Source organism: Ostrea edulis, chromosome 7 (genome assembly GCF_947568905.1).
Source record: "Ostrea edulis chromosome 7, xbOstEdul1.1, whole genome shotgun sequence".
NCBI classification, from domain to species: domain Eukaryota; kingdom Metazoa; phylum Mollusca; class Bivalvia; order Ostreida; family Ostreidae; genus Ostrea; species Ostrea edulis.
The window spans coordinates 67,798,110-67,809,494 of NC_079170.1; the positions used below are offsets into that span (position 1 = coordinate 67,798,110).

Consider the following 11,385-nt stretch of genomic DNA (forward strand, 5'->3'; position numbering starts at 1 on the left):
TCTGAGTGGCAGTCAGTGTATGTTTTGCGACAAAAATTCTCATATAATCGCAATAATTGATACTTTTATTGGTAAAGAAAGCACTATAACCGGCCCTATTTTACATGCGTCTTTAAAACTTTTTTCCCCCAGTTTCTTAGGAACCGTTTAACGTAACCGGGGTATAGTCATTTTTATTAATCTATTCATTAATGCTAAAATTTATTGGAAGAACAATCAAGTTGTAATATTTAATACTTAAAAGGAGATATAGCGGCAGTCTCGTAACGTTTGATTGAATATGATTAGAAGAACATGATATGAGATACCAAATGTGCGATAAATGATAAGTGGATATGACGTCATGTAGATGGTGCACTCTGGGTATAGTGACGTCTAAATTTGTGAAGGTCAAGAACGACTGGCAGGTGCCGTGACCTACTTAGTATCTACGACGAAATTATTTTCTGACTGTTTTTATGTCAATGTGAAAAATATGTTTATAATAGGAGCGAAAACAAACAATTCAATTTAGCAGAAGTTCTGAATTCCAAAAATTACTCTTCCTCTGGGTTTGACAGATGTTTATTTGCGTACATTAAATATGCGGTGTGTTGACTACGTGTTTCAATATGGCTGTCAGCAAAATCGGAAGTGACCATGATTTATTGCACAGTCGTTTTGGGCATTTACATTAGTCAAATATACTAAAGGTCAGCGAGAGAGAGAATGCGGAACAGAGAGAAGAAAACCGAAAAAGAAAAGGGATGGAAAGAACGAGATTTTGAATAGTACATAACAGCAAAATATCTTACATAATTAGTTTAAGTTTTTAGGGGAATAATTAATGAGATTCAAAGCAATCGAGCAATTTGTCCGATAACTATACCTGCTCTCCCCAATTGCTATTCGTCATCTGTGGCTGATAATTATTTCAAACGTCAAAAAGTTTATTGACGTTCGGGCGATGACAGAGTGTTCCAGCCCCCAGGCTGAACTGGGAGGCATCGAGACAAGATAAATCTCACAGAAATGACGACGTCCGGTTCTGTTTTCCATGAGGACTACACAACCATAAAAGGTAAGGCGTTGTTAGGAAGTCCTTAATTTCAAAACTATTTATAAAGAAACTATTTATAAAGATTTACCGTTATAGTTAATACTTTAACTTAATAATGTCTGTAAAAATCAACAGGTGATTAATTAAACACGTGTGTCATGTTTTGTGTTTGTATTTAGGTTCCACCTTTTTAATGTATTTTGTGATGAATTCGTACGATGTAGTTATTCGTAAAACGTATGTATATTAATACACCAGGTGTCTAATTTTAGTATGTCATCAACATTTGTCATTGAAATATTTCCACTATGAAGCCTTTATATATGCCCTTATAAATTGCTAGATTCCTCAAATGTAAACAAACTTCTCTCATTTTTTTATGCTCTATTCATCGGTAATTCTGAAACCAATAAAATTTCTTTAAAATTTGTGATACACATTTGATAAAACTTCTACACAATAATTTGATTTCAACAACTAAAATAATATATTATTTTATGCTCGATATGCAAGTAGCTTTATTGTGGTTTTGTTGAACATAGAAAAATGAATACGATTATCAAGACCACTTTAGAAAGAATAAGATTTGAAATACCATTTAAAAATTTAAGTAGCTGATAAGATAATTATTGAAAGGGAATGATATATATTACTCACTGTTATCTTCAACTGAAAATCCCTTTATGAATGCATTCACAAGCCCTCAATTAATAAAATAAATAAAATATGTTCTGTTTCAGATACAAAATGCCAGGTTTAGGTGAGGTTGTCAGGGTGGGCACCCTCGTCGTCCTGAGCACCATGCTTCTGTCCTTTGGGGTCTCTTCTACACCTACAGAGAACATTCTAGATTTAAACTTCAATTACACTTCTCTTGTCATGCAGTACATCTCTGTGTGCGGAGTGTCTACAGCATGTGATAAATCATTCGTCTCTTCATTCAACTTAACAGAGCGTGACTTTCATCACAAACAGTTATGTCCAAAATGCTCATGTGACGTCACGTGCTTCAATGATTCAAACCTTCACTGTTGTCCTGATGTATATTTCGCGCACGGTGTTCCAAAATGCCGCTCAATCGACATCATAAATGAATTAGAAAAACAATTGAATTTCTATAGTTTGCTTGACGACTGTCCTAGTGGTAGTGATAAAAATCTTAAAGAGGAATGCAGTAAATCTCGGACACTCTATGAGAGACTGAGATTGCCCCCCGGAACAAGCAAAAGTAGTGAATTCGTATTCTGGAATAAATATTGCGCCGAATGTCACAACGCGTCTATTTTCCAACCGTGGCATTTGTTTTTCGACTGTGAAAAGGCAACCGATTTTAATTACTTGTCTTCCTATGGTGAAATAATTGAAAAAGCCAACAAATCGGGTTGCTTTATCGCTTTTCAGGGTGAAGGTGAACGTTGTACTCCGGTTAACCCCAAACAATTCATTACTACTTGCAACGTCACTGGACATTGGGATACATATGACGTCACTCTAGACAGTGCGTGCAAAAGCGCTTACAACTTAACTTACCAACAGGTGTTCAAAAATGTTTTCTGTTATCTGTGTAACATACCCACACAAGTGAAGGTACCAATGAGGGATTCCTGCCCTCTTCCATCGTCACCAATAGCAAACTTGTGCAGAAGGTTCCCGAACACTTTGTCCACATCACCTTACAAAAATATTTTCTGTCTTTTGTGTCAGGATTCAAAAACTGAATTTGAAACGAAAATTAAGCTATCAAGGAAAATAAATGAAGTTGACATGCAATATTTCATCAGAGTTTTTCCCGAAACCTTTCAAATAATGCTTCATCTGATTTCTCGAGTGCAACCTCTAATGGGACAGGTAGAGAATATACACATAGTTCAACCAGACGAGGAATTGAACATCACTCATCTCGCCATAAAAAGTTTCGCTTTCACTGGTCAGGGACTTTGTTCGTCGAACATATTGCAGGAGAATTTGAGGAATGTGGGAACAAATTGTTCGTGTGAGGTTAGTTGCTTTAAGGATTGTTGCATCGACCATGTTTTGGAGACTCCCTTTACTTCCTGCATCACCACTGACTTTCCACCAAAGATCACGCCACGTGGTGGATTCAGAGTCATAGATCGCTGTAAAGGAGTTGGCTCAGAGCATTGCGAATCTCGTGTGTTTGATGACGTATTCCACACATTACCAGTGAGGGGTCAACAAAGCGGGAAGACATACCTAAATGTGTTCTGTCACCACTGTAATCAAGATCCAGGTTACCCACCTGAAGCAACGATAATGTGGGGTTTAAATATATCATGTAATCAATTCATCAACCCGGATTATCTTCCGACTCTCGGAGATTTAATTAACACAATGAAAAAAGCAAACTGTACCATTCGTCTACTACCAGACAAGTTTGCCCAAACCTGCGGTAACGTGGAAGAAAGCGTGGGTGTATGCAACACTACTGGGCTATGGAGCAAGGAGGATGGTGACATCAGACAAGCATGTGAAAGCTTGACACATAATCGGTTACCGTCTATAGGACCAACCTGGAATAGTGAAGTGATTTACAAAAACATATTTTGTCAAATGTGCAACCCTGTTGAAGACAGAACAATCCAAACCATTGGAGATTGTGAAACCGAATCTGCAGATATATCCCGTGGAGAGTTGGTAGAGGCTTGTGAAAGGATATCCTTCGTACAAATGTCTTCGCCCTACAAAAACATATTTTGTGAAAAGTGCCATGGCTACAGCACCAAAAACGCAGAGAAGCCAATAAAAGATCCGGATGTGTTTGATATAATCGATCTTCAGAAAAATTTCAGTAGAACCAAGATGCACGTGGTGACATATAGAACACTGTTCTCTCTCAGTTCTTACGATCACGAGGAAAGGGATCTGAAACAGGAAACTACCTGTCAAGCTGATCAGCATCTAGACAAACATAGGGTGGGTATCAAAATTGATATAACGTGTAGATTTTGAAATATTTAGATTCATAAATATAATTAAACCGGTAGTTACTTCCTGAACATTAATGCAGTACAATTACATAACAAGATCTTATGATTCTAATATTCTACCCTTTTGGTGTAATCACTACCCCCTCCCCCCCATTCTTCTAAGGAGCTTGTGTATCAAGTCAGGGCCAATCTGCAGATATAAAACTTTCCGTTTGTAATACTCGTAATTCTATATGCAGGTCATGGTTCAATGAATGATAATTCAAGCAGAGATCAAACCAATTTTAATTTCAGAATCAATAATAAAAAGATAATATTGAATATAAAATGATATATTATTTAGGAGCAGTTCCCCCTTATGTATATCACTATTTGATTGTTATTGTAAGTAAATGTTAAATCTAATATAAGTCGAGCGTTTGGTCAATTAGTACTCTTCAAGTATAACACAATTTTCCTCAAATTACACAAGGAAATGTTTCCTCCTCCACCCACGTGATTTTGTTCATTTGGTTGGTTTTTCCTCGCATATTTCTTGACTTGGTTTGTTGATTAGTTGGTTTACTACCCCCGTTTTATTGAGTTGTTGGTTTACTACCGCCGTTTTATTGATTTGTTGGTTTACTACCGCCGTTTTATTGATTTGTTGGTTTACTACCGCCGTTTTATTGATTTGTTGGTTTACTACCGCCGTTTTATTGAGTTGTTGGTTTACTACCGCCGTTTTATTGATTTGTTGGTTTACTACCGCCGTTTTATTGAGTTGTTGGTTTACTACCGCCGTTTTATTGATTTGTTGGTTTACTACCGCCGTTTTATTGATTTGTTGGTTTACTACCGCCGTTTTATTGATTTGTTGGTTTACTACCGCCATTTTATTGATTTGTTTGTTTACTACCGCCGTTTTGCTGATTTGTTGGTTTACTACCGCCGTTTTGTTGATTTGTTGGTTTACTACCGCCGTTTTGTTGATATTGTTAATTTTCCTATGTAGTAAATAATGCGTAACATTATTGTTACTTGACCGTCACGGTGGCCTAGAGGTTAGAACGTTCGTCCTGCATGCAGAGAGCCGGGGTTCAAATCCCGACCGTGACAGACCTAAGTCGTCCTCGGATTTCACTTTAAAAACGGATGGGACGTCCCGGGTCACAGTAGGTGTGGCACGCCAAAGAACATTCACTGCTCAATGGCCGAGCAAAGGTCTAAATTTGAAGCCCTTCGTCAGTCTTGATGACGTCTCCATATGAGTGAAACATTTTCGAGAGAGACGTCTAACAAAATGCAATCACAATCTATAATTATCTTATCTTTCAAATTTTGCAGTGCCCGTGCATATTGCAAATACCCTACCATTCCATAAACATACTTGAAATATGTATCAGGTTGATTTTGCTCTATATCATGCATCTGAAGTATTCTTTTTGCTTAGAATTATCCACACCTATCCTGCGTGTGGCCGTATTTACACAAATTAAAAGCATTGCATCGGATGATTTATGAAAAGCAAAAATTCCAACATCATCGTTGAATAGACCTCCTAAAATATAGTTCAATCAAAACTACCTGCATCAATCAATAAGTACATTTTTGTTCATTAGATTCATGTTACTAAAACACAAACAAACAGTGCATATGGTCGTTATAACGATCTAGTACGTCAATGCAACCTATCATTGGGTCAAATGCTGTCTGACGTGTTTCATACCGATTGGTAGGTACTGATTTTGACTACGGATAACTCCGTTTACCTGATCAGGATATAAGGCTCACGGCGGGTGTGACCGGTCGACAGGGGATGCTTACTCCTCCTAGGCACATGATCCAACCTCTGGTGTGTCCAGGGGTCCGTGTTTGCCAAACTATCTATTTTGTATTGCTTATACATGTAGGAGTTAAGGGATTGATCACTGTTCGTCATCTTCACCTTCCACATTCTACGACGCCAATAATATTGAAATATAACTTTTATTCCAAAAATAAAGGAATTAGGGATAGCATGTTAACATTGCTTATACCAATGGTACCATTCAGATTGTGTATCACTTGTGCGCTCTCGTTACTGATACTGGTATGTGATTTGGTAATAAACAAATTATCATAGGCAATCTATTGTAGAAACATGTGCACGTCATTTGGTTATAAACAAGTAACAATAACAAACAGCAATCAAATCGCATGATTCCTATACAGAATAGGACATTTAAAGAGGTGTAAACACTGCCCCCCCCCCCCCCCCCCCCCATGGACGCCCAGACATGGGATTAAGTACTTAATGTCATCAGATCTGATTTGGGAACGTCCATTATACACCAAAATCACTCACATTGCTAAACATGGCGGTCACATGTATGCATGTATCCATAAGAGACGCCCGTTATACACCAACATCACTCACATTGCTAAACATGGCGGTCAGATGCATGCGTGTACTCACAAAAGACGAAATGCTTAAAAACGTATTTATAAGATAACCATGCCTTTCTTTTTCCAGAATTTATGCAGAGATATGGTGTGCTTTCCTGGAAAGATTTTATTCAACGGTACATGTGTATCATTGCTTCCCCAAACCAAAAACATGCGATACATCCTCTACTTCCGGATGGATAGCATAGGAAATATAGAGAAGTCCATCACAGTCGAGGAAGTTGTTCAAGCTCTGTACCATTCAGTTGTCATGATGTTAGATAAAGTTACGAATCTGGCACGAGACTTCATAGACATTGAGGAGCACATCTTCCTTGTAAACAAAGACTGTGACGCAAATGAATTGTCCGGCTTGCAGCTGTATGCGCAGATGGTGATTTTTCTAAAAGAAATGATTTATCGCGTGGATGTGGAAAGAAAACTTGTGTCTTTTTCGAATTCGTTCCACCAACTCTCGATGAAAAAGACATTGTATAATTTCTCCCTCAGTCAGAATGAAAGCCCAATTGTATTTCCATTCTTCGCCACAAATTGCATGTATAAGAAAACCAAGACGAAGAGAGCTAGTCAAAAATACAGGCGAGTGTATGTAAATAAACTACTATTATGTCCACAAGTTTTGATCAATCCCGAGGAATACAGTCACAATGCCGCGACTGGGAGGCTAACGATCGGAAACTGGAATGTTTCTCTGTCACAGGACAGGTTCATGTTAACTCACAACAAATCGGCACGGGTCTGCACCCTCGACATAAACCATACCTTGCAAGCAAATGCAGAGCCATCCGTCGACACATGGACATTCGGCCTATCTGTGCTAACGTTTATATGTATCGTTATATCCCTTGTGTGTCTCGTCCTGACGTTTATAATATACTGTGTTTTCCAATCACTCCGGACATTGCCTGGATTGAATAACATGTGTTTAATCATTTCACTCTTCTTCGCGCAACTGATGACGTTAATCAGACCCTATATCGTAGACTTACACACGCTTTCCATGACGTCATCAATAGCCGTGCACTATTTCTGGCTGGCTGTTTTTTGCTGGCTTCAGGTGTGTTCATTTCACATGTTCCGTGTCTTTACAAGAAAAACTCACACTATCAAAAACGACAGAGACACGTGTCTTGCACTGAGTAGGTATGCCGTCTACGCGTACGGCAGTCCCGCGGTAGTGGTGGCTGTTCATCTAATTGTGAATCTAATTATATCAAACGGGGATGTCACGGGTTATGAAAACTTAAACGGCATTGTAAACACCAAATTAGCGTTCATCGTCACCATAATATCCCCCATGCTGTTGATCTGTGTTAGCAATTCCATATTCTTCATTGTGACGGTAGTCCGCATAAGAAGCACCCCGCATGCGCAGAAGAATCAAAAGCAATCCGTGGAGGTTTGGATTTACGTTAAACTTTTCACCCTAACGGGTTTAACCTGGATTTTTCAAGTCGTGGACGCCTTTTTATCACTATCATTTCTTTCATATGTCGTGGCAATTCTTAACGGGCTTCAAGGGTTGTTCTTATTTTTAAGCTACGTCTGCAACGGGCGAGTTTTGCGATTGTGTTGCAAGCAAAAAACTAAGAATTCGTCAACATTGAATTCATCTACAAATCATAATTCTACTGTATCTGCAACAAAATCGACAAAGTTCTAAATTGCATGTGTATTGTTTAGATGGATTCGTTGTGTTTAAGAAATGTCTTTCAGTTTTTAAAAGTACATATATATGAGTCGCTACAATAATGTAACCCTTTTGGATTTTTGTTTTTGGTGGGAGAGGGCTACAACTCCTTAGGATCTCAGTAATGGTGTAAATGCGGGAGTGGTCTACTCCCGTAACATTTTCGATCACTCTAAACATTTGCTGACTTTTTTACATAAAGAAATGATATTCTATGTTTTGGAGCCAATGTATAAATTCACAACCTGCAACTTACGATTCGTGAGGCTCTATTCTACCGTTTTAAACAATTTCGATACATTTCAATGCATTCTCGATTCATATTTGAACGCCATGTTTGATGTACTGAATTTTCAAATTCCTATTGTCAAGTTATTTGCATATGCCATATAAGATAGTATTTACATCAATCGACGAGTACGGAGGCGAAAGCTATTTCGTCAGTATTGAAAAGGTTTAAATCTAATACCAAGTTTAAAAAAAACCGAAAAGCAGAGTGTAAATTATTTCTGTAACCATATGATTTTCCTTTTTTTGTCGCAATGGCTCGAGTAACTACATTTTCGCGCTGATTGTCAATGTTTAGATCTCGCGATAACAATAATGGCGGAGCTGACGAAGAATTTTGCGTGCTGTACATGATATTTGATGAATAACATCTTTATTAGACATGGCCGAGCAAAAAGTTAGTACTCCTTTTGGTGTAAACAACATTTTTGGACTAATACATGGGGGTTATTATCGGTTAATCACTAAATCATTTTGCACCATTGCGGAAATCCTAATATTATGGAATTGAAGTCCTACCCCGAAATCGGTAGAATAAAAATATAGGATAGGGCTACATTAATACAGCTACTTGTGTAATATATAAGATGAAATACCCTGAGTCTTGTTATGGCATCCTTTACATTTTTACTTTGACTTTGTTTTACTCTGTTTACCCGATCAAGATATAGGGGTCATGAGGGGTGGGGCCAGTCAAAAGGGGATATTTTCTCCTCCTAATACAAATCTCTGGACACACCGGAAGTGGGAGCAAGAGTCTAGAGGCAGTAAGCATTTTCTGTTGACCAGTTCCACCCGTTGTAAACCCTATATCTTAATAAGGTAAACGGAGTAATCTGTAGTCAAAGTTAGAAAGTAAAGAACGGTCGAACAGTTATGTGAAACACGTTAAACAGAATTCAATATAATGAGCCATTAAAACGATCATAGAATTTGCAAAATGCATATTCTAAAATGTAATTTTACACTTTTATGAGTAACACTTACATGGACACTTACATGGACATCCAGTGAATGCTTTTATTCCAGTAAGGTATGTGCAATTCATTATTATCGCATCCTTTCAATATCGTATTGTCAGTACTATCAAATGTTCTGTAATAGTATTCGGTTTTCAATAAAATCCTTAATGTACAATTGAATGATTTTTAGTTTTACAACAGGATGATGCAAGTCTTCAAATTTGATCCAAGGGGTTTAAGGTCCTGTGATCAACAGACTTTATCTATCAAGGTCCGCTGTATTTACCCTATGGAATTATTTACATTTTATAGCAACTACTTGTGAACTAGTGATGATACATTATCATGATCGCTTACACATTTGAACCATCCATTATGAAATCGTATCTTTTACTACTAATACCACACCAATTCCTGGTGAGATCTGGGTGGTTGAAGCCAGTGATAGGAAGGAAAAATGTGTCACTATTAAGACAACTTTGAAATATCACTCACTAAGCTACTGATATCATCCTCAGCCACCAAGTAAATCCTCCTCAACCTCTACTGATCCCGCCCACAACCATCAGGCACATAGTCCTCAACCACTACTAATACCACCCACAATCACAAAATCCATCATCCTCAACCACTACTAATACCACCCAAAATCACAAAATCCATAATCCTCAACCACTACTAATACCGCCCACAATCACCAAATCCATAATCCTCAACCACTATTGACACCGCCCACAACCATCAAGCACACAATCCTAAACCTCTACTGATCCCGCCCACAATCATCAAACACATAATCCTCAACCACTACTAATACCACCCACAATCACAAAATACATAATCCTCAACTTCTACTAATACCACCCACAATCACAAAATCCATAATCCTCAACCACTACTGACACCACCCACAATCACAAAATCCATAATCCTCAACCCCTACTGACACCGCCCACAACCATCAAGCACACAATCCTAAACCTCTACTGATCCCGCCCACAACCATCAAACACATAATCCTCAACCACTACTAATACCACCCACAATCACAAAATACATAATCCTCAACCTCTACTAATACCGCCGACAACCACCAAATCCATAATCCTCAACCACTACTGACACCGCCCACAACCATCAAGCACACAATCCTAAACCTCTACTGATCCCGCCCACAACCATCAAACACATAATCCTCAACCACTACTAATACCACCCACAATCACAAAATACATAATCCTCAACCTCTACTAATATCACCCAAAATCACAAAATCCATAATCCTCAAGTATTACTAATACCGCCCACAATCACCAAATCCATAATCCTCAACCCCTACTGACACCGCCCACAACCACCAAATCCATAATCCTCAACCACTACTAACACCGGCCACAACCACCAAATCCATAATTCTCAAACACTACTAATACCGCACACAATCACCAAGTCCATAGTCCTCAAGCACTACTAATACCGCCCACAATCACCAAATCCATAATCCTCAACCCCTACTGACACCGCCCACAACCACCAAATCCATAATCCTCAACCACTACTAACACCGCCCACAACCACCAAATCCATAATTCTCAAACACTACTAATACCGCACACAATCACCAAGTCCATAGTCCTCAAGCACCACTAATACCGTCCACAACCACTAAATCCATAATCCTGAAGCACTACTGACACCGCCCACAGCCATCAAGTACATAATCCTCAACCACTACTGACACCGCCCACAACCACCAAGTCCATAGTCCTCAACCACTACTGATACCGCCCACAATCACTAAGTCCATAATCGTTCATGTTAGTTCATTACAATCAATGCCGTCTTACTTGTCGGCTTATTTGCTGCGGGTTTTTCATCTGATCCTGTACACTTGTTTCGGATTCCTCTGCTGCAGAATTCCTTTACATTACCCAAAAATGCAATTTTCATTGCAGCACAACTTTTCACTAAGAATTGAATGTTCACTGAATACAATTTCATTAACATTTTCACTTGGCACATTTACAATTA

The 11,385-nt window shown here is 38.5% G+C and overlaps 1 protein-coding gene across 4 annotated transcripts; it reads left to right on the plus strand.

The window, feature by feature from the left end:
• The first annotated feature begins 988 nt into the window (after positions 1-988).
• Positions 989-9,534, plus strand: LOC125656360 (uncharacterized). Of its 4 annotated transcripts, XR_008797235.1 has the most exons (4): positions 989-1,060; positions 1,780-3,973; positions 6,482-8,777; positions 9,474-9,534. XR_008797235.1 is itself a non-coding variant. In XM_056145155.1 (3 exons), the coding sequence occupies exons 2-3, from the start codon at positions 1,787-1,789 to the stop codon at positions 8,075-8,077; spliced, it is 3,783 nt and encodes a 1,260-aa protein (XP_056001130.1). In that variant the 5' UTR covers positions 994-1,060; positions 1,780-1,786; the 3' UTR covers positions 8,078-9,534. The 4 variants fall into 4 exon arrangements, 2 of the variants coding, with proteins under 2 accessions (XP_056001130.1, XP_056001129.1); XM_056145155.1 differs by having other exon boundaries at positions 994-1,060; positions 6,482-9,534; XR_008797234.1 differs by lacking the exon at positions 989-1,060 and having other exon boundaries at positions 1,347-3,973.
• The last annotated feature ends 1,851 nt before the right edge of the window (positions 9,535-11,385 follow it).

Coding starts and splice junctions, on each gene's coding strand:
- LOC125656360 (XM_056145154.1), top strand. CDS start 1,766: ATGTTCTGTTTCAGATACAAAATGCCAGGTTTAGGTGAGGTTGTCAGG. Junction 3,974..6,481: donor AGCATCTAGACAAACATAGG/GTGGGTATCAAA, acceptor TTCTTTTTCCAG/AATTTATGCAGAGATATGGT.